Source organism: Scyliorhinus torazame, chromosome 18 (assembly GCF_047496885.1).
Source record: "Scyliorhinus torazame isolate Kashiwa2021f chromosome 18, sScyTor2.1, whole genome shotgun sequence".
NCBI lineage: Eukaryota > Metazoa > Chordata > Chondrichthyes > Carcharhiniformes > Scyliorhinidae > Scyliorhinus > Scyliorhinus torazame.
In genome coordinates this window covers 99,210,314-99,234,558 of record NC_092724.1, presented here as the reverse complement: position 1 = coordinate 99,234,558, position 24,245 = coordinate 99,210,314, and the positions used below count along the sequence as shown (strand labels likewise).

The 24,245-nt window shown below is 47.8% G+C and overlaps 1 protein-coding gene across 1 annotated transcript in view; it reads left to right on the top strand.

The window, feature by feature from the left end:
* The window catches only part of gsg1l2b (gsg1-like 2b), a 298,403-nt gene that overhangs the window by 28,423 nt on the left and 245,735 nt on the right, over positions 1 to 24,245 (top strand). The window contains exon 3 of the mRNA XM_072483080.1: positions 2,141 to 2,293. Within this exon, the coding sequence (XP_072339181.1) occupies positions 2,141 to 2,293 (153 nt within the window). The remainder of the gene's footprint in view (positions 1 to 2,140; positions 2,294 to 24,245) is intronic.

The following is a 24,245-nucleotide window of genomic DNA, read 5'->3' as shown; positions in this document are numbered from 1 at the left end:
ATTTAACATTGAGTTCAACAACTTCAGACTGTGAACTCTCTCCTCCACCTTCATCCATTTTTATTTCTATCACTTTATTTTTGTTTCTTCCATCGGTCTAGTTTTCCCTCACCACTGTCTCCCCTCACCCTACCCCATCCCACTAGGGCCATCTGTTCCTTGTTCCAAGTTGCCCTTTGATAAATTGCTTACCTTTGTTCGTATCATTTAATATGCCACAATCAGCACCCTTCTTAGCCATGATCACTGCCATTTACATTCCCTACATCTTTGTCAATCTCTCCCCAGCCTCCACCTATTATTGACCCTCCATCCAACCCTTACTGCTCCACATATCCCTCCCCCTGCCCCAACCCCTCCCCCTGGCGCAACAGCAGAAAGCTCATCCTGTTTCCAGTTCTCGCTAGCCTTGACAAAGAGTCATCCAGATTCGAAACGTTAGCTTTGCTCTCTCTCTGTCAGGCCTGCTGAGATTGTCCAGCATTTTCTGTTTTTGTTTCATATTCCAGAATCCACAGTAACTTGCTTTTATTTTACAAATTATCCTCATATAGATTGCCGTTTTATCTTCCTCCCTTTCTATCAACTAGATTTATTTTGTCACTGCCAAAATTGTCAGAGGACCTGGCACTGAGGGGGCGGACTGATGCCAACTGTGTCGGGGAACTGAATTAACATACACAGTGGATGATAAAGCACCCTGGGTTCATTATATCTAATTTTTTAATGTCATTTCAGCTCCTCAAAACAGCTGGCCTCTGGAAATCTGTCTAAAACCAGGTTTCCTGGTAATGTCACAGCAGTCACTCTTCAGATAAATGTGCCCTCAAAATGTTAAAATGTTGATAAAAATAGGATTGATTGAGAGCGATAATTGTCCTGTGTTATTTCTGAATGATATTTGACCTGTATCAGAATCAGAAACTTCAATCAAAGCGCAAAGGTGGATTCACTGCATAATTCATTTTCTTTTTTACTTGGGGACTTTAGTGTGGTTACGTCGCTCAAAGCGGATTGGGGCCCACTGGGGTGATTCTAACTCGTACTGACATTTCAATTCATGCTAGGAGCCGGTGAGAGTGGGTGTCTGAGATGGTGCCAAGTTGGGATTTCTGGAGTCAACCTCAACATGAGCTTAAAGTCAAAGCTCTGGTTCCGCTACAGCTGCAGACTAAGCGCCTGCTTGTGAATTTGCCACTCTTATCTCCTCCTGGTGTGCTTCGCATGGTCAATGCGTTTTCTCTGATCACAGCGCAAAACCTTGGATTGTTGACCGCATTGGGATATGGTGAAGGTCTAATGTGACTCTCCAGACATTATTATTATGTATAATAGAGACTCACGTGTAGAAGAACTGGCATGGAAATGTACATGTCAATTCTTGAAAAATCACACTGATATCCCTGGAATAGGTGGAATACAGCCCCCCAGTACATGTTGATCTGCTAATCTCCCCGACAGTAATTCCATCCTTTCTGAGTGGAGGGCAAAACACTGGGATTGGGCCAAGTGATGGGATTAGAACCACTAGCATGACTGATTATTAATATGTAGCATTCTGAACAAAAGAAACAACAATAACCCAATAAACACTACCTCTCCCCCATTCAGCAGAGAGATTTGCACTTATCTCTTTTGGGTGACCTGACTACAATTATGTTCTAAAAGCTGCCTGAAGAGAAGGAACAGCTGACACTGCAAAATCATCATCTCTTCATATAATCTGTGCCCATTGCCACTCCTCACTCACAATTATGGATTATCGTTACACAGTGACTATATAATGTTCTAATTTCCCTATGATGTTCCCCCTTCTCGTCACAATGACATTGAAGCTGGGCTGCTGTGCAGTTTAACACTGACAGTTACCACTGTCAAGTAAGTGGCCATTGTTTAGGACCAGCCAGTTAGAGTCGGCAGTTTACATGGGTGGGGGCATTGCAGCCAAGGTCTCCCCCATAACTGAACAACTCTGCTATGGGAGGGGGAACGCTTCAAAATCGTAAATTAACACATAGATCAGGAATGATTACAATTCTTTGGTTCGAAGCCTAAATCTTTCACTATCAATCATTGCTGTTATTCAGATGATTCCTATGCTCAGCCTTGATTTATTTGTTTTATTTATCTTTTCTTCTAGGTGTCCTCTGGCTGTCCATTGTGGCAGAGATTCTTTATATCCTTTTGCTGGTTGTTGGCCTCAGCCTCATGTGCATTGAGATCTGTCACTACACAAACGTGATCGATGGCTTAAAACTGAATGCCTTTGCTGCCATCTTCACCGTCCTATCAGGTAATTATTTCATTATTTAGTATCTGTCTCTTGCGGAACAATGGATTCCAGTTTATTTATTACCCGAGTTTGAGGGAATGACATAGCTTTGCGTAGCTTAAAGCAATACCGTTAAGTGGTTACTCCGAATCTGGTGTTCCTGGGTTTTAGTCTTTGGAAATATGCATAATACGTCTACAGTCAGCTAATTAATATGGACAGTGTGACATAGCTCACCCTGCTAGTGGTGACACTTGGACAAGCATGTAAATTGTCAAAAAAGGCAATGGGGGTTACATACAGCTGGTTCATGATGATAAAAAACAGAAATTTAAATGGTTGGTACGGAAGCAGGAATGACTGGATTAGCCGGGAAAAGGTAATAGGTAGCTTTTAATGGGGGCATGAGAGTCTTGAGGAGAGCAACCTTTACTGAGGGTACGTCAGTGATACTAAATGAGTACTTTGCTTCTGTCTTTACCAAATTAGAAGATGGTGACAGTGGCCCAGTTGAAAATGTGGGTGTTGAGCAACTGAGCAGTGTGATGATAAACAAGGAAAAGTTGCTAAAAGTTGCTGGAGTTACTGAGTCCAATAATATGAGAATTTTTTACACACAGTAGGAATAACAAAAATCATTGTGTCCTAGATAACAATGCTTTTAATGACAGGAACCTAAATGAGATGGCTCACCTGGGCATGTCTGAATCTGCGTAAAGCCTTTAATATTATTCAGGAGTTCATTTCTTCAGGGTCAGTTGTTACAATACCCAGAGAGACGGATAACTTTAAAAATTATCTTTGAATTTCCAGTGGCTGAAGGATTGCACATTGAAAGATTTCAATTGTTTTGGCTTTTACTGTAACAAACAAGCTAAAAGCAACATTGACTGCACACTATTTTTGTAGTCAACTATGCACCAAATTACAGAAATATTGATCCCTGTTAATGTTTCTGCAGAACCCATGCCACAGACATACATTGTGCCGCACTCTCCTTGGAATTATAGTCCTTATAAGAAGCAGTGCACAGTCACTCCTCGCTTCCATTGCATTCATGTTTCCCCAGTTCGCCAGATATTGTGACTTCAAGTGACCATCTGAAGATCCCCCAGTGTTTGAAGAGTTTCCAAATCTACTACTTACTGTTGCTTCTCCCAGTCTGGCTTTGCCAGGACAAATCATCCAGTCTCTCGAGTTGGACACAGGATGCGTCTAACCCTGCAGCTTCTGGCTTTGGCACTTCACAGAAAACTCGGCAGCTTCTCTTTCTTTTAAATTTGTTCTTGGGATGTGGGCTTTGCTGGCTGGGCCAACATTTGTTGCTCAACCCTAATTGCCCTTGAACTGAATGGCTTGCTAGGCCATTTCAGTGGGGGGGGGGGGGGGGGGCGGGGGTGCAGTTCAGAGTCAACCGCATCGCTGTGACCGTATGTGACATGTATGCCAGACCGGGTAAGATGACAGATTTGCTTCCCTGAAGGATATTAGTGAACCAGATGGGGTTTACGACAATGGGCAATGATTTCATGGTCATCTTGGACTTTTAATTCCATTTTTCTATTGAATTCACATTTCACTATCTGCCGTGGTGGGATACGAACCCAGGACCCCAGAGCATTACACTGGGTCTCTGGATTGCTAGTCCAGTGACAATACCACTACGCCACCGCCTCCCCCCCCACAATGCCTGTGGAGCTTCTGGACAATTTCAAAGCTGTCGGGGAATTGAACACTGGTTTCCCACATGACAGGCAGAGATACTAATGACTATACTAACGAGGAACTCTGCTGACCACACTAACTGCAGTCCTTTACCGCTCTCTATATTCCCTCTTCTTTCCAAAAACCTGGAAGCTGAAGGTCATACAACTGCCCTAACGTTTGTTTTCAGGTGCGAAAACTTTGCAACTTGTTCAGCAAGTCTTTTGACTTGGGGACCCTCTTGTCACCAGAGTAATCACGTCACCCAGATTTATAGTCGGACAGAATTCAGAACAGGTCACATGACCCCTTCCGTTTTGCTGGTTAAAACAGAGCAACCTTATAAATCTCGCCATTCATAAGACAATGGAGATTGTGAAACTCATCCTTCAGAATAAATAGCAGATATATGTCATCCACATTCAGTATCAATCTCATTCCTTCCACAGTGAGCCAGTTTAATCTCTTCCTGCTTTGTTGCCAGGCAATAAATAACAAAAACTTTTTAAAAACTTCCTCCACTTTGGAATGAATAATTTTGGCCTGAGAACATCACTTGACTCAAGTGGGACTGTCCATTGTTTCACAAGAATACATAATTGAGCAAAATTGGCCTGGAGGAGTTACTGAGTCCAATAATATGAGAATTTTTTACACACAGTAGGAATAACAAAAATCATTGTGTCCTAGATAACAACGCTTTTAATGACAGGAGTCATGCTGAGGTTTTACAGCAATCTGCTGGGGTAATCCCTGGAGTCCTACATAAAATGTTGGTTGCCACTGCTGTAACTTCTCAACTTCAAGAATAAATGTCATGGAAAAGCATATGGAAGAAGTGAAGGGAGGAAGTACCCTGCAGCATTACTTTGAAATATGCCAAGGCACCGTTTGGGGGGGCACAGATTCAGGGTTTTGAAAGGGAAGCTTGGTTCCTTGGAGAATGCTCAGTGGGTTGACAGGAATGGTCTTTGAAGTGATGGCATCCTGGATCCGTCTAGGTGGTAGTTAGGGAGACGATGGCCAGAGTTCTCCAGCCATTGGGATTCTCCTTTCCTGCACACAGCATGGCCCACCTTTGGGTTTCCCAGCGGCATGGGGTGGCTTCAATGAGATATCCCATTAATAAGCGATGTGAATGGGGCGGCATGGTGATGCAGTGGCTAGCACTGGTGCCTCACAGCACCGAGGACCCGGGTTTGACCCTCGGTCACTGTCTGTGTGGAGTTTGCACCATTCTCCCTGAGTCTGCGTGGGTCTCATCGCCGCAACCCATAGATGTGCAGGGTAGGTGGATTAACCACACTAAATTGCCCCTTAATTGGAAAAAAACCCAATTGGTTACTCTAAATTAGAAAAAAGCGGCGGGAAGAGAGATTTCACCAAGAAACGTGCAGTTGGAGGACCGGAGAATCCCGCTTGAGATTCTGAAAGGCATTCCGGAAGGAAGAGCTCAAATCTGCGATTCTCTGGTACCCCAGTATTTTTCAGCAGCTACTTATCGCTGGCGGCGGGATTCTCTACTCTTGCCGCTTGTCAATGGGATTTCCCATTGAAGCCACTCCACGCTGCTGGGAGGCAGTGGTACGCTGCCGGCGGAAAAGAGGATCCCAGCGGCCGGAGAATTCCAGATCAAATGTGAGAAAAACACTTTGACCGAATGACTGTTGTGGTTTAAGTTTGTCTCTGGGTTGATTGTTGAAATAGTCTACAGAAGAAGTGGTCTGTCATACACAGATTTACAACCTCCCTGTTCACTCTGAGCATTCATGCTACTTTCTCAGTGCAGCAGGTAAAATCAGCAGCTCCTACGCAATTTTAAATAGTCACCCTCCTGACATCTTAAAAAAGTAAAAACCTAAACTTGTACAAAGTGAATAGAAGATAACTGAAATTTTTGAGAAGAAGGCACCCGGAATATAATAGGTTGTGTCAGCAGGGTGACTCATAGAGAGTCATAGAAGCCGACAACACAGAAAAGACCCTTCAGCCCATCATGTCTGTGCCGGTCAAAAACAACTACCTAACTATTCTAATCCTATTTTCCAGCACTTGGCCCACGTCCTTGTATGCCTTGGCATCACAAGTGCACTTCTAAATACTTCTTAAATGTGATCCAAAGACTTTTTATAGCTCTGTGAAAAAGCTGTGCAATGTTAATATTGGTGTAAATTCACATCAGTAAGTCTGCATTGAGTAAATGACTGTTGCAGAAGCAGCTTGCCGATCATGGGCAGGTGGTAGTCAGGTTGTCTATCCGGAATGCTTTCTGAGGTCTCAGGCAAGTTCAGTGGGGAGGGTAAGCAGTGACTGGCAAAGGGCAGCAGTTTTAAAACGGATCTTTAAAGAGCAGTGGTTAGATCAGATGTAGATCAAGTAAAAGGTAAAGGTAAAGTCGCCATCGTCTCAGATGACCACAGGCTGCTTTGAAGTGGAGAGCTCACTGGTGGTTATTTGACCTGAGGATCACCACACCTCAGGCGAGGAGCAAAGTTGAGAATTTCCTCAAGTAATAATGTGTTTAGGGCAAACTAATTCCTGGTTTGGATTGTAATGCAGGTGTCCAGGCATCTTACTGGCATTATTTAAGGAATTTGGCAGCCATTAGGAATGCCTCTCATCAGATCTCTTTCTGATACTGTTCAGGCATAGATAGCACCTAAATTATTTCTCTTCGCACCCCATTTTCTGTCTAAAAACAAGTGAAGTGTGCTCCAAATTCACTTCCACTTCTTATAAATTGCACCATTCATTCTCCAGTTACTAACAGGGTGCCTTTTTGTCTATCCTGGTTTTTCTGTTTAAGTTGCTCTCACTTTTGCCCAATCCCTTTTCCCATTCCCATTACTTTAAACGACTTTCTGAAACCTATTGGACATATCATTTCACTGCTCTCCTTGCCTGTCCTTACTGTAACCCAAATTCTATCATCTCTGATACCCTTTTCCTCATTGTCATGCTCCATCTTCACATAATCACCTCCGACCCTGTTAATCTATCTACCTGGCACATGTATCAACTACGTATCCTCATTAATCTCCACAAGCACAAGAACTCAATTTTTCTAATTGTACTATCCTTCAGCTCATTAATTTGTCATAATGTCGGCAACAATGGGCGGGATTCTCTGATCCTGGGGCTAAGTGTTGACGCCGTCGTAAACGTCGGAGCGTTTTACGACGCCGTCATCTGGCCCCCAGGAGCAGCGACCCTGCGCCGCACAGGGGGCCAGCACAGCACTGAAGAGCCTCACGCTGCTCCAGCTGCTGATACGGGCGCTGCGGATCCGCCCATGCACGCTACGGCCGGCGCGCGTTCGCGCATGCGCGCTACGGCCTAGTCACAACATGACGGAGAGCTACAGGGGCCCGGCGCGGAGGAACATAGGCCCACATCAGGATAAGCACACCCGCTGATCGGTAGGCCCTGATCGAGGGTCAGGCCACTGTGGAGGCCCCTCCGGAGTCGGATCCCCACTCCCTCCCACCAGGTCGCCCCCCGCAGCATGAACGCCGAGGTCTGCTGGGTAGGACCACACGAGAATGACGCTGGCGGCACTCGGCCTAACTCGGCCCATCGCATGGGGAGACCGGCGCCGCGCCAACCGTGCCGGCGCCAAGGGTGGCGATTCTCCGTTCGCTGGAGAATTGGCAGACCGGCATCGGAGCGGCGTCACGTGATTCGCGCCCCTGCCAGCGATTCTCCGACCTGGCGCGGGGTCGGAGAATCATGCCCAATATTTTTGCCTATGGCCCCAGCAATTCTAAACAGGCAAGCTGTTGTTCAAATTTTGTTCGCTATCTTCCTTGCGTTCCTTTTGGAATGTATTTCCATTAAACCACCCTTTCAACACCTTCAAATACTTCCCAAGCACATAGCTTTGGGCGGCATGATGGCACAGTGCTTAGCACTGCTGCCTCACAGCACCAGGAATCCGTGTTCAATTCTGCCCTTGGGTGACTGTCTGTGTGGAGTTTCCACTTTCTCTCCATGTCTGCATGGGTTTGCTCCGGGTGCTCCGGTTTCCACCCACAGTCCAAAGATGTGCAAGATAGGTGGATTGACCATGCTAAATAGCCCCTTAGTGTCCAAAAAAGGTTAGGTGGGTTACGAGGATAGGGCGGGGTAGGGTGCCTTTTCAGAGGGTCGGTGCAGACGTAATTTAATCTAATCTAGACTTAATGACCTGCTTCTGAAATGTAGGGATTCCGTGATTATGTGATATAAATAATTGGAATTACCTCAAAATTGTCAGACGAATTCAACAACTTCCTAAACCCATTACCACAACTTTCACAGAGACCAATGCAACAGAAGGACAAGCCCCCATTTCTGCCTGAAAGCAAACTTCTGTCAACACCGTAATGGGGAAGGAGGCTAACAGCCTGATTGGCAATCACAATGGTTTATTAATCAATTTGTGATGTAAATCAATCAATTTCCAATCTGCACACATGCCGTTCGGTCTTTCGAAACAAAACCTGGACCCACTCTCGTGTCAGAAATGCTGTGGGTGCTACAGCCTCAATGTCCTTGGTGGAAAAGGAGCTGAGGTTACCCCTTCTAATAACTATTCAGGGTGCATTCACAGGAAATGCATGCATTAAACATTGAGTGAAGCTGTCAAGCTCTTCCACAGTTGAAATGAGCATTTAATTTCCTGCGGGAAATGAGTGAACGTGGATAACGTTCCACAGAATAGAAGATTTGTTCTTATCCAATGCATCATCCAGCAAAATCTGCCTGACAGAACAATCTACATTAGTCAACCCCACACAATAGCAGTCCACCACCTGCACAATTCAAAGGCCTCCGCATCACATAGACGACCATTGATGTCTATTATTTCAAAATTCTTCAATCCATTTTGAATCAGATTTTAAGTCCTGGTCGATTAAAAGCAATGGCGCTGTTTGCTTTAGTTCCATTGTGACTAAGGGCTGGTTAAATAGAGCAAGAAAGGCCTAAATCCAGATTCGCAAGGGGGGGGACGGAGCGCCTGGGGGGGGGGGCGCCTGCAAATCCGTTTGCTCTCCGACCAGCCCGCTCTAAATGGTCGCGCCCAAATATGGTGAGCATCCCATTAACCCTCATTGCATTAATTTCAATCTCATTAGCCAGATTGAAGTCAAATGGAACTGCTTCCTGGGAATTAACCAGCTCCTCAGCGAGAAATCACGTGGGCATGTTTAGTACTCCCTATTAAAAATGTGAAGTTGACGCAATGGCTGAAAGGGGAATGGAAGAGGTGAGTAGCCATTTCCATTATCCGGCATGCAGCTCAAGGGTACTGGAGTTGCTACCCCAATGTTCGAGGGGGGGGGGGGAGTGGTGAAGGGCTTTTTGTCTGTGAGGCCTTCAAGCCATCTTTAAATATTATGGATAACAGGGGCAACTACAGCTGCTACATGTCTGTCCTATCAAACACTTCCAGGATGGAGCCCTGATCTTGGTTCTCTGCTGAAGGTCATTTTAACTCCTTTTGACCATGAGCAGCCTCTAGCTTCACATCTGAATTCTATTCTTGATGAGGAATTGGCCTTGTTAGTTGTGAGAGCACTTCACAGCTGCAGGTTGTGATTGCTGCTTGCTCCTTTTGGTGGCGACAGGTGCATGGAGGCTGATGTTGCTGTTTCCTTCCTTTTCTGTAGCCAGAAAGAAGGACAATTATTTCTAAGATACCTGGGTCCTGGAACACCTGGCTCAGGAGGACATTTGAGTCCATAAGGGAGTCCAGTTTGAAGCAAGAAAACGCTGCGGGATCTGGTGTGCAACGTTGTTCCAAATGGGCCGCCTGCTAACACCGTTGAAGAAATGCTTTTGCAGATTGCTGATGCTTTTGTTGCTGGTGTGATGGGTGCTGCATGAACTGGCAGTCACCGTGGGTTAAACACGCGGGACGCCAAGGATGTTCAACTGCACCTTGAGTGCCATTAGCATATATGGATGTCTGATTTGGTTCCGGTGAGATTGGGCCATGTGGGAGGGTCTACACAGCTTTGGCTCCTGGATGGAGAATGTTACTGACACGTGGAACAAGTAACACATTGGTGGACAGATCATTTCTATGAAACATTCTGGACATCATAAGACATTCTCAGGCTTATCCTCCATTTCTGCACATCTTTGGACTGTGGGTGGAAACCGGACCACCCAGAGGAAACCTGTGAGGATTGATACCGTGTTTGTTTGTTTTTTGTGTGAAATGAGCTGAAATAGCTTTGTATTGGTAACAATATGAAATGGTGATGTTTCCTTGTTGTTTGGTGGTTAGTGTGATATGTGGGATGTTACGTAGTTGATTTCAAATCTTTGTTACTGCTGACTGCTTAATAAACAAAATATTCTCAAATGGCTTCTCGTACATGTACCTTGTCTCAGACAATGATTATGTTATCACATTTCAATCAAACTTTAAAGCCTCAACAATGTGGCTGAACTGGAGAAGTGTCAGCACCAAAAAGGCAGCAGCCAAAAATCAAACACTCAAGAGCTGGGCATTGGGGATATCCTCGCGACCAGAAGGCAAGTGTGTGGATCAGGGGAGGGCACCTGGGCACGGTCTCCATAATGTTCCCGGTAAGGGTCTGGCATCTGAGGGCTCCTGTTGTGGTCGGGTGTGAGTGTGCAGAGAAAGGTTTTCCAGCACAACTGGCTCGGTGGGTGGCACTCAGAAAGCGGGACACGGAAGATGGGGAGGCTTGGGGGATTTCAGGGTCCCGGTGTGGAGGCCCTAACTGGTTGTCGGTCTATCTCCTCCAATTCCTTACAGATATAACAATATGGCTAGTTATGTCGGTCCCACAAAGGCTGCCCTTGCGGTGCTGGTGACAGTCCAGGTAGCCAGACGCCAGAGAAGGCAGTAGCGATGACGCAGGCTGGAGGCCGCACCTCATGTTCAGGGGGCAGCCACATACCTGAAGGCCTGGCTGCACATCAGGCCGAGGAATAATCCAGAGGAGGATGCCAGCGGCAGCCCAAGGCGTACAGGCGTTTTTGGTCTTTCGAGGAGATGACGGACAGCATGTGCCACAGGAGACTCAGTCTCAACAAAGAGACAGTGTGGCAGCTGTGCCATGTCCTTGCGGGCGTGGCACCCTGTGGAAGAGGTGGACACCCGTTCCTGGTGGCCATGAATGTCCCGCAGCCCTGAACTTCTATGCAACCAGATCATTCCAGGGCTCGAGCGGGGACTTATGTGGCATTTCACAAGTTACAGACCACAAGTGCATCCGTGAGCACACTGGTCCCCTGTATGCTTAGCCATCAGAATTTATCAGATTTGAGCTGGACCAGGTCCATCAAGATGCCCAGGCTGCTGGATTGTCTGCCATCGCCAGGATGCCCCAGCGTTGGGGTAATTAATGGCATGCATGTTGCCTTGTGCGCACCAGCGCATCAGGGGGTGCCCTTCATTAACACTCCCTGAATGTTCAACTCATGTGTGGCCACCATCTCCAGACCATGCATGTGTGTGCACGATTCCCAGGGAATGAACATAACGGCACGGTAGCACAGTGGTTGCTTCATAGCCCCAAGGTCCCAGGTTCGATTCCCGGCTTGGGTCACTGTCTGTGCGTGTCTGCACGTTCTCCCTGTGTCTGTGTGGGTTTCCTCCGGGTGCTCTGGTTTCCTCCCACAGTTCAAAGGTGTGTGGGTAATGTGGATTGGCCATGCTAAATTGCCCTTAGTGTCCAAAAGAGATCAGGTGGGATTACTGGGTTACGGGGATAGGGTGGCAGTGTGGGCTTAGGTAGAGTGCTCTTACCAAGGGCTGGTGAAGACTCGATGGGCCGAATGGCCTCCTTTTGCACTGTAAATTCTATGATTCTATGATGACAACTACACCCTGGGACACTCGGGAGAACTCTGGCGTCTTCGGGGACCAACCGAGGATGATGGGCTGGCTCTTGGGGGATAAGGGGTACCCACTGAAGTCCTGGCTGATGGCACCAGTGGCGAGGGCGAAGATCAAGGCTGAGACCCGATATAACGAGGCCCATGTTGTTACCTGCGCTGTCATTGAGCAGTGCATTGGACTGTTAAAAATGCGATTCCAATATCTGGACCATTCTGGTGGTGCAATGCAGTACGCACTCCAGAGCGTCTCCCACTTTGTTGTGGTCTGCTATGCCCGACACAACCTGATACTGCAGTGGGCAACATGCTGGAGGAGGGGGGACATGTGGCCCCGTCTGAAAAGGACGACGAGGCGGACCAGGAGGGGATGGAGGACGAGCCCGGGCAGGACCGCAGAAGGAGCTGGGGGATGGAAGACAGGTGACGGCAAGGCTCCAGCATCTCCGGAGCACGAGGGAGGCCCTCATCCTCATCTGATTGTTATAGAATGAGGCTTTGTCCGTCAGCTCACCCCCTCCTCCCTGAATCCCTTCTTCCCCCCCCCTGCCAATCCCTCCAATTCCCTCCGTCCCATCCATTTTCCTCCTTCCTCCTCCCATTCACGCCCCCTCCCAGGGTGATGGGCCTGTGTTGGCACTGTCAGTGGGTGATGATTACACACTGTGAGGCAACCACTGGTCCTCCTCAGTTTATACAAAAGTCTTTGACTCCTATCTTATTGCTGACAGAGCCCTCACACCGACCCTCTGAATGGGGTCTGCATTGGCCAGCGTTTGATCTTGGATCGCTGTGCCTTTTGGTGGGAAGTGGGGGGAGCAGAGGTCAACAAGAGGTGGGGTTGCAGGAAGGCCTGCTGTGACGATTAATGTGACAGAGGCTTCACATGTACTAGGTGTAATATGTTTTAATTGTGAGCATTTGATATTTCCATTCCCCCTAATGCCCCCCTCCCCGCTCCACTGTGCCCAATCAGTGATCCTCTCTCTTTTTTATCTTTCGCGGTCTAGGTGTGTCCCCAGGATGCACATCAGAGGTGGAGGCAGCCTGCTGCTTTCTGCACCCTATGGCACTTGATGCCCTTGGCGGACGTCCTCTGGAGGGCCTGGATCCGGGGGGGGTCCCGACCGATATACCGGCGTCACCGGCTTTGCTGTGCCAACCTGTTCATCCTGCTGTCGTTGAAATGTATTGGTGTCAAGAGGGTGGGATGCGGAATATCTGGAGATCACCGGCATCTCCTCGGCCCTGGGTTGGCCTCCAGCGCTTCCTTCTGCCTGATGGTGCTCGAAGGTCCTAGGGGTCTCCATGGGAAGGAGAGGCAGCTGGAAAAGGCTCCAGCGGCCTCTGACTTTGCCAGTCCTGGTGGCTCCCTGTTGTCTGCACCATGGTGCCGCGCCCTCATTGATGGGCCTCTGACTGGGCCATATTCTGGAGTGCCTCGGCAATGTCCACCTGTGTCTGGAAAATGTCCCTCAGCGACTGGGGCATTATGTTGAGGCCCTCAGCCATGGCCGCCACAAACTGAACCATGTCTTGGGCACCAGCACTGAAGACGTTGACATCGTGCTCCAGGTTTTCCACTGCGGTCGCAATCCTAGCAGTTTTGGCCTCGGTGTCACTAATTGTCTCCTGTGCCCGTAGTCTTTGGGACTCCTCCAATCCACGATGCACTCACTGGAATGTCACTGGCACCCCCTCCTGAATCTCCCAGCCTTGTCCTATCATCTGCATCAGCTCTGGGAGAACCTTGTCCAGAGGCTCGACATCTGGCTGGGACTCAGCTGAATCCTGGGATCCAGCAAACCTCCGACTGCTGATTCCCTTGGATGTTCCTGCCTCCACTTAATGTGCATCAGCAACTGTGTGGTGCTCACCAGATTGTGCCACAGAAGCCTGTCCAGTAATGTTGTCCACCGAGGTATGTGTCTCTGCACTGGTGGAGGGTGAGGGTGAAAACTGTGACCCCCTCGATGGTGGTCTCCTTAGAGCTCTTCACTGAGGTGGTGTCTTGGCTACGGGGGGGGGGGGGGTTGGGGCAGGCAACGACTCCGTGGCGTGGCCCCCAGTCCCATCACATGATAATCCTGCGAGACAATCGCACCTGGACATAAAGGGGTTGTGCTGGTTGTTGTCAGTAGGTTCTGAGGAGCAAGCACGAAGATCAGCTGTGGAGAGGGTCTGAAGTGTCAGCCAGCGATTTGTGGGGGGACGTTTGGCAATTTGAGGGATGGCAGGTGGAACAGATGCCAGGAGAGAAGTGGTAACTGACCCTTACAGCTCGGTGAAGGTCGTTGGTTTTCTTCCGACATTGTACGGCGGTCCTCCTTGTCATTCTGCCTTCACTGACCGCCACTGCCTCCCGGGCAGCATTGGTGACCCTGCTGCTGGTTCTCCAACTCCCTTGGGGGAACAGGATGTCCCGTCTCACTTTGACAGCATCAAGAAGCCTGGATAGGTCAGCAGCCCCAAAGCGAGGAGTAGGTCTGCACAGTGCCACACTTGTCTTTTGACTGGTAGTGAGTGGTGAGGAAGTGTTTAAAAGCAGCTTCCCCTTGTTGGCAGCGAGGCGCTGAAGGTGCGAGCCTTGTGAATTAGACTGCGAGACATCCAGTAAAGGCGAGAAACTCATGGGCTCATCTCCTGCACGAAGTGCCATTAAATATGGACTGCAATGGCTGTTGAGAAACACCCCCACCAATTGCGCCCAAAATGACACCGAGAAATGTTTCCGTTAAATCATGCCTTGAAAGAGAAATTCATCTGACATCCTTGCAGAATTAGCTCCCATTGCATTTCTCAGTCATTAGATGCTCCAACAACTGATCTTGTATTCCCTGGGCCAACACAGCAGCGCATGAGAATTTCAAATGACCACAATGGGAACATTAATCATGAGCAATGCCATGCCTTTTGTGCTGTCAGGAAGAATGCTTTCAAGTGTTAGCTCTCTTGCCTCCGAGTCAGAAGTTTGTGGGTTCAAGTCCCATTCCAGAGGCTTGGGCACATATGGCAGGCTGACATGATAGTACAGTGGTGAGCACTGTTGCTTTGTCGCTCCAGGGTCCCAGGTTCAGTTTCTGGCTTGGGTCAATGTCTGTGCGGAGTCTGCACGTTCTCCCTGTGTCTGCGTGGGTTTCCTCCGGGTGCACCGGTTTCTTCCCACAGTCCAAAGATGTGCAGGTTAGGTGGATTGGCCATGCTAAATTGCCCTTAGTGTCCAAAAAGGTTAGGTGGGGTTACTGGGTTACGGGGATAGGGTGAAGGTGTGGGCTTAAGTAGGGTGCTCTTTCCGATTCCTGGTGCAGACTTGATGGACCGAATGGCCTCCTTCTGCACTGTAAATTCTATGATTCTATGACATTCCCAGTGCAATCCTGAACGTGTTGCCCAAGGCGTTGAACCGAGGCCATGTCAGCCCTAACAAGTATTTATTAAAAAATCCCCAACACTATTTCAATGAAGTGTAGGGGGACATTTTGGTCAAACTTCACTCTTCAACACTGAAAACAGTTTATTGCTGTTTGGACGTGCTCCTACCAGATCTAATCCGCACATTTCGGGTTTCAGACACCTCTTGCACCAAAATTACGTGAGTGCAAGCAACTGCTGATTTCTATTGGCACCTGCCTCGACGAAATGCACATGGGCGAATCCTGACCCAGGCTAATTCCTGAGCCTGCAAAAATGATCGATGCCATGTCCAGGTGTCTGACTTCTGGATTGTGGCCTATTCTTCCACTATTGCAGTGATGGATACGCTCTCTGTCATTGCAAATATACAGTGCCTTTGGCTCGTGCGCAGACTTCCTGGCTATTTGTCCAAACTGTCTCTGCCTGAACTTAGTTGGGTTTTCATATCTTTACATCTTCCCTTGGAGATTAGAATGATGTAATGGAAGGAATCACTGGCTCGTTGATCATCTCACAACATGAACACATCTTTCACGGCCATAACCATCTTGATACCGATCTGTTGGCTGACCCCCTTACAGTGAGGGTGTTTTATGGTTTCCTCTTGAGATCACAGAAGCAGTCACACAAGAAGCATAAGGAACAAAAGATTTATTCACAGAAGAACGAAGACATTATGTACATTATGGGCAGCACGATAGCACACGTGGCTCGCACTGTGGCTTCACAGCGCCAGGGTCCCAGGTTCGATTCCCCGCTGGGTCACTGCCTGTGCGGAGTCTGCACGTTCTCCCCGTGTCTGCGTGGGTTTCCTCCGGGTGCTCCTGTTTCCTCCCACAGTCCAAAGACATGCAGGTTAGGTGGATTGGCCATGCTGAATTGCCCTTAGTGTCCAATAGAGGTTAGGAGGGGTTATTGGTTACGGGGATAGGGTGGAAGCGAGGCTTAAGTGGGTAGGTGCAGACTCGATGGGCCGAATGGCCTCGTTCTGCACTGTATGTTCTATGTACACAGGTCCCAGAAGGGAATACCCACACCCAGCCCACATTCAGGCTGGGTTTTTATATTCTGGTTTGCTCTCCCGCTAATGAGGGAGCTCCACCCCTCAGCGGAGAAGCTCATAATTCACGAGACTCAAGGATAGCATAATTGGCCCTCCACATGGGTCTTGTGCAAGTTACAACATTCCTCCCCCCCCCCCGAAGTCCGAAAACACATTCCAATAAGGATGGCGCGGAGGAGGGGCCCTGCACCTCTCTGCCCATGGCTGCCTCTCAGGTGTCGTTGCCGCAGGGCCAGGTGGCGTACAGCAGTTGCGTTAGCTACATTTCCTCATCGATCATCGCAATAGTACCACCATCAATAGCGGGTTGGCAGGAGATTCATCGCTGGCAACATCTGACAGTGGCACATCTCAAAGTCTGAATCATCGGCATCCAGCATCTCGGCATTGAAATCCCCATGGGATGGTGCCCACGGCGACGATGGCACCGTACTGTACTGGCCCCTTCAAAAGGGCATCGCACAATATGGAGGTTCTACTGCAGAGATGATCGAGGTGCCTTATGATTCCCGGTCCCGCATATGAACCTAGTACGACACTAATTTGCTGAATGATAGTGCTCGGGATCCACTTGGCACCGGCTCTGAAATTGCATACATGCGTCACCTGGTGCGAACTGTCTGTGTGGAGCATTATCGAGAGAGGAACACCCCAGCTGCTCCTGTCCATGGCATACCTTTCCGCCAATAATGGTAATGCCAGGAAGAGGCAAATCTTAAGCCTACGACCCACAAGAATTTCCGCGTGCAGTGAAAAGGAAGCATTCCAACTGCGAGCCCACTGTTGAATTCTGTCCGTCACGATGGGAGGGATGGCCCTGTCTCCCTTGAATAACCCCAGAAGCGGCTTGTGATTGGTCAATACTGTGAACTGACGCCCATAGATGTATTGGTGGAGCTTTTCTGATGGCAAAGATCATGGCTAGACCCTCCTTCTCCATTTGGGCATAGTTTTGCTCAGCTGCGGCCAGTGTCCTAGAGGCGAAAGCGTTTGGATGGTCCTTGTCATCGCTTATCCGATGTGACAATATGACACCGATGCCATATGGTGAGGTGTTGCAGATGACCAACAGTGGCTTTGCAGGGTCGAAGTCAGTCAGCAGCTGAGAAGAAATGAGCTGCTGTTTCACTTCACCGAATGCCGTCTCCTGTGGCTGTCCCCATGCGCATACCTGGTTCTTCTTGAGAAGTATGCGCAGGGGGCCAACATAGTCACAAGGCCCAGGATGAGCTTTCCATAGTAATTGACAATCCCCAGGAATGAACGGAGTTCTGTCGCTCCTCCCGGCATAGAGGGGCCTATCGGATGGCACGCACTTTGTCTTCAATCGGGTGGTGGCCCTCCCTGTTCACGTGGTAGCCCAGATAGGTTACCTCGCAAGTGGGAAAAACGCACTTCTCTCTACGGAGGCGAATGCTGGACTCTCCAAAGCAATAGAACATAGAACATAGAACAATACAGCGCAGTACAGGCCCTTCGGCCCACGATGTTGCACCGAAACAAAAGCCATCTAACCTACACTATGCCATTATCATCCATATGTTTATCCAATAAACTTTTAAATGCCCTCAATGTTGGCGAGTTCACTACTGTAGCAGGTAGGGCATTCCACGGCCTCACTACTCTTTGCATAAAGAACCTACCTCTGACCTCTGTCCTATATCTATTACCCCTCAGTTTAAAGTTATGTCCCCTCGTGCCAGCCATATCCATCCGCGGGAGAAGGCTCTCACTGTCCACCCTATCCAACCCCCTGATCATTTTGTATGCCTCTATTAAGTCTCCTCCTAACCTTCTTCTCTCCAACGAAAACAACCTCAAGTCCATCAGCCTTTCCTCATAAGATTTTCCCTCCATACCATGCAACATCCTGGTAAATCTCCTCTGCACCCGCTCCAAAGCCTCCACGTCCTTCCTATAATGCGGTGACCAGAACTGTACGCAATACTCCAAATGCGGCCGTACCAGAGTTCTGTACAGCTGCAACATGACCTCCCGACTCCGGAACTCAATCCCTCTACCAATAAAGGCCAACACTCCATAGGCCTTCTTCACAACCCTATCAACCTGGGTGGCAACTTTCAGGGATCTATGTACATGGACACCTAGATCCCTCTGCTCATCCACACTTTCAAGAACTTTACCATTAGCCAAATATTCTGCATTCCTGTTATTCCTTCCAAAGTGAATCACCTCACACTTCTCTACATTAAACTCCATTTGCCACCTCTCAGCCCAGCTCTGCAGCTTATCTATATCCCTCTGTAACCTGCTACATCCTTCCACACTATCGACAACACCACCGACTTTAGTATCGTCTGCAAATTTACTCACCCACCCTTCTGCGCCTTCCTCTAGGTCATTGATAAAAATGACAAACAGCAACGGCCCCAGAACAGATCCTTGTGGTACTCCACTTGTGACTGTACTCCATTCTGAACATTTCCCATCAACCACCACCCTCTGTCGTTTTTCAGCTAGCCAATTTCTGATCCACATCTCTAAATCACAATGGAATACCTTGTCTAGGCTATTCAGGTAGTCCTGTTCAGGTGTTACCATGACCAATACATCATCCAGATAAACTGCTACGCATGGTAGGACCTGCAAAATATTATCCATCACATACTGGAAAATAGCACAGGCCGACGATACACCTAATCTGATGTACTCGTATAGCCCTTGATGTGTGTTCACTGTTACGTATTTATGAGACTCCGGGTAAAACACCAGCTAGAGGTACACGTGACTCATGTCGAGTTTGGTGAATGAGTGACTCCTGGCCACTTGGCGTCTAGGTCCTTAATCCTCGGTGTCGTATACCTGTCCAGCCTGGAGGCCCTATTCACCGTCGATTTATATCACTTCAGAGGTTATAGTCGCTGCAGAGGCAGTCAGTGCCATCGGGTTATATTACGGGGATGACCAGCGCTGCCTAATACGCAAGCTTCATCAGTCGGAATACCCCCAAGCCTTTGTGCCGACCGAGCTCCACTTCTACCTTAGGCAGTAGTGTGTAAGAAACTGGGTGAGCATGAAAATATCTTGGTTGTGCCGCAGGGTCCATGTGGATCTTTGCCAAGGTCCCGTGGATCGTTCCCAGCCCAGTCTTGAAAACTTCGGGATACTTTGCTCATACCACATTGAGGCTCGGAGTTACTTAAAAGTGTGCCTACCGACAACCGAGACAGCGGGACTTGTGTCTAACTCCGTTAGTGATGGGTGACCATTAACTCGAATGTCGACGACTTTGGGTGCGGAAACGCAGTTCAATTGTAGATAATCATCCATCAACTTTTCCACAAAAAAGGTGTGGGAGCGGGGTGGGCAGCCATGCCTAGCGAGTTTGATGGACGGATGGACCATCCCGCGGATGCTGGTCGCTGAGACCATGCCGATCAAATGTCCCACAATGCCCAGAGTCTTCCTCATCCGGATCGGGGGAGGGGTCCTACCCAGCTGCCACTGGCCCGACGTCCATCGGGTTGCCGCTCAGGTTAGCTGGTCAAGGGGGCACCATGCTCTGGGGAGGGATGCAGCCTAAAATAAGGGCTTCCATCCAATTCAATTGTTGTACAACCTGTCCTGTGCTTTCCCACAACAGGGCAACCTCCACAGCCCTCTTGAGGTTCAGCTGAGGCTCAGCATCAACTTCCACTGGATTGTTGTGTTACGGATGCTGCAGACCAACCTGTCTCGCAACATTTCAGAGAGGGCAGAGGCATGTTCACAGAATTCCGTGAGTTTCCTGAGATGCGCCAAAAATTCCGTTCTGGACTCCCCAGGGGTTTGTTCGGCCACATTAAAATGCTAGTGATGGATGAAGACCGATGGTTTGGGGCTGAAATGATCTGCCACAAGGCAGGCCTGTGAATGACTTTGAGTCCGGGGCGGTGAGGCACATCAAGTTCTTTATCACATGAAAGGTGGGTGCACCACAAGCCGTCAAGAGAATCATGGTGTGACATTCATCTCCGATAATAGCGTTAGCCCAAAAAAAACGTATCCGCTCGATATATTGTGAAAAACCTTCAATACCTGCATCAAATGCTTCCAGCTTCACAAAACTCGGCATCACTGTGGCAGATGAGGGGGCCGGGTACAGCAAAAGTGGCACCATCTGCCGCTCCACTTAATCCTCATCATCAGTCTTGAGTTCACAGAAGTAGCCACAAGGGAAGCATAAGGAATGACAGATTTATTCACAGAAGAACGAAGACACTATGTACACTAGTCCCAGAAGGGATTACACGTGCCCAGCCCACACTCATGCCAGGGTTTTGATATTCTGATTTGCTCTCCCGTTGATGAGGGAGCTCTGCTCCTCAGCAGGGAAGTCATACTCCACAAGACTCATGGGAAGCCTAATAAGCACGGCCCCATAGTTCTCATGTCGATTACAACACTTCTCATATTCCAAATGATGAGGAGCGCCACTCACTCCCCTGTGGTATCATCATAACTATCAGCATTGCAAGGGTTAATGTAGTGTCGAGAGAAGCCACTCGGTGGAACTACAGTTACAACTATATAAGACAGTGATGCTGGACCTTAGGGGAGGAGTGTATGCAGGTGTTAGCTAGTGAAGGTCAGAAGAGCAGATAGTGCAAGTGGGTGTAGAGAATGGTCGAAACCAGTAGTGAGATTAGTTGTAGATGAGTGTAGTTTAGATGTTATTAGTCAACTGTGTATTCTTGGGGCAGCACGGTGGCGCAGTGGGTTAGCGCTGCAGCCTCACGGCGCCGAGGTCCCAGGTTCGATCCCGGCTCTGGGTCACTGTCCGTGTGGAGTTTGCACATTCTCCCCGTGTTTGCGTGGATTTTGCCCCCACAACCCTCACTGTCCGTGTGGAGTTTGCACATTCTCCCCGTGTTTGCGTGGATTTTGCCCCCACAAACCAAAGTTGTGCAGGCCAGTTGGATTGACCACGCTAAATTGCCCCTTAATTGGAAAAAATGAATTGGGTACTCTAAATTAAAAAAAAACTGTGTATTCTTAAGCAGTACATGTCGAATCAAAGTTAGCTTTGTTTAAGTTAACGCTATTTTCTGGTCTTTGGGAACACTACGCCAACCATCCTGAAATAAGCAACACAAAGACACCACATTCCTTGAATGCAAGTATTCCGGACGGCTTGAATTTAGATCCAGAACTCCGGCAGTCAGAAGTACTGTCTGGAGCAGATGGTTCAAACGCAAGATCCCCTGGTTCAGGTGGGAGTGCTACCAATAGGCCAAAGGCTCAGTTCTCAAGTGAAGCTGAACAAAATTATTTGAGAAATTCACAATCTCTGCACTGCTTTCCCTCGTGGAACTTGCAACTAACTGATGGTGCTAAAGTAAGCATTTCATGTCCGTGTGATGGTTTCAGATTTACCACTGGGTTTAACACAAGGACCTTGTTTCAAAGCAGCTCTTCTGATTACTGCCTGGATTCCCCGCATAAAGGCACTAAATTGACAAAGGCACTGAGTTCTTGATCGTGAAATGTGTCCTTCATTATTCCGCATTCCGCAGCGTCAAACCTGTTAGTTTAAGCAATACGTGCACTGATTGAATTCCCACACACCAGTCACCATCCTGATGCATTTAACATTCACCTTACTCACTTGTGTGGATCCGCAAATGCATCAGAAACTATTTAATGATCAGTGAAGCCTAAATGTTCTGAGACAGAACATCAGGATCTGATTTGCTGCAAGGGTTTTCTTGCATCAGATTTGCATACACACAGATTTGATGGTAATTCCTTTCGTAACATTAATGAATAGCTTCTGAAAAATTAAGTGTGGGGCAATCTCTTGAGACTTGAAAAACTCTGCCACAAAGATACTGTTTATTAAAGATTTACTTGTTTTCATCGACGGATAGGCAGGAAGTACGTCAATAAAATTAACTCATTAACCTTTGGAGGAATTGCGCAACTACCAATCTCCCACTCACTTCCATTCACACTGGGTGTTTTTTCCTTTAAAAGCATTTTTCATTATTTTCTAATGTTGAAATGACATTCAGGCTATGTGGCTAGACAATTTTTTTTTAAATCAGTTTTTGGGATGTGGTTGGCAAGGTTAGCATTTATGACCCACCTCTAGATGTCCCTGAGAAGGCAGTGATGGGTATTCATCTTGAACCATTGCAGTCCATGCGGCAGAGGTGCCCTCCCAGTGCCGATAAGTTAGAGAGCTCAAGGATTTTGAGCTTGTGGCAGTGAAAGAATGGTGATTATTAGAAAGGATATTGAAACCATTGAAAAATATTCAGGCACGGAAAGCAGTCAGGCCACGAATCATGCCACAAACATCCGAACAGGAAACACAAAATGCGGGCACAAAATCCCATGTTGAGAAAATGCAAGCACCAGATGCCTTCCATTTTATGGGTTATGGTATTGTTACGGGCCAGGTTTTAGAGAACCCCAAAGTGTATAATGGAGTTCACCTCACCCACAACTTTTAATAGATTGTGGTATGGGGAGCGTAAGGTACTGCGTGTGACCGTCTCCACCCCCAAAATCTTCTGAGCCTCTGAAAGAGCCATTGTCCACAACACACTCCCTACTTAAACTGAAATACCACACCTGAAAAGCAACCACAATTTTCTCACCCTTTACTGTCTTTAAGTTCACTAAGCCAATCCAATAGATAGACTTTTATCCTGGACGAGCCCCCAATTTGTTATGGGCCAGGGTTTAGCGAACCCCAAAGTATATCATGGAGTTCACCTGACCCACAACTTTTAATAGATTGTGGTATGGGGAGCACACGGCCCACTCTACAGGTGTGATGCAGCAGAAATGGAAAAGTACTTTGTAAAGCAAAACAATGTTTATTCTATGACCTCAAGTTAACCTTTTTAAAACATACAGTGAACACCTTGGCAAACATTAATTCAAATACAACCCCCAAAGACTACAACACTAAGCAATCCTTTAAGCTTTCCTTTTAACATCCATAAGACTTAAAAAATAACTTTTAACAGAAGCACATCAGGTTAAAGTCACTACTGAGAGCAGTTATTAGTTTTAAATCACCAAAGGATCGATTTACAGTTTTTAGATTACAGAGGGAGAGACTAACACCCCTTCTGGCTGTGACTGCAGCTATCCAGCTCTGAAAATGAAACTAAAGCACACCCTGCAGCAAACAGCCTAAAACAAAAGTAAAAAACAGACAGACAGCCCAGTTCCACCCACTCTCTGACATCACTGCAGTAATAAGCACCCATTTCTTAAAGGTACTCTCACTACAGATATTTATATGCACACCCATTTATAAACACCCATTTCTTAAAGGTACTCTCACATGACAGTTATCACTAAAGTCTCAGACAGGGCTGGCACAGTGACATGACCCAAACAAAACAAAAATATCAGTCAGGAAATCAATCTGAATTACCATATGCTGCCCGAGTAGGAAGTATCAAAAGGGCTGACAGTCACTGCAAATTGTTCCTCCAGTGAAACCGAGGCTCAAATTAGAGCTCAAACGTAAGACACAGTGATTAGATCCTGTCTTGCAATAGGCTTGTGAAATTCATACCAAAGGCAATACATGTAATGACTCCCATTAAAGCAAGCACATCGAGAAAGTTAGGGGAGCAGTGACCCACCCAATGATTTTCTTAAAAGCAGAACAAGTATGTAAAGAATCAAAATCAGACTGACATAGCGAGGATGGTCTATTGCAGCAACCATGAGCGTACAAGGTAAATCCAGGGAGTCACTAGCATCACTCTTTGATGAATCCTCTCTTTCATATACGCACGGTAGCAGTGTTGCTTCACAGCACCAGGGTCTTAGTTTTGATTCCTGCCTTGGGTCATTGTCTGTGCAGAGTCTGCACATTCTCCCTGTGTCTGTGTGGGTTTCTCCGGGTGCTCCAGTTTTCTCCCTCAAGTCCCAAAAGACGTGCCGTTCGGTATTTTGGACATTCTG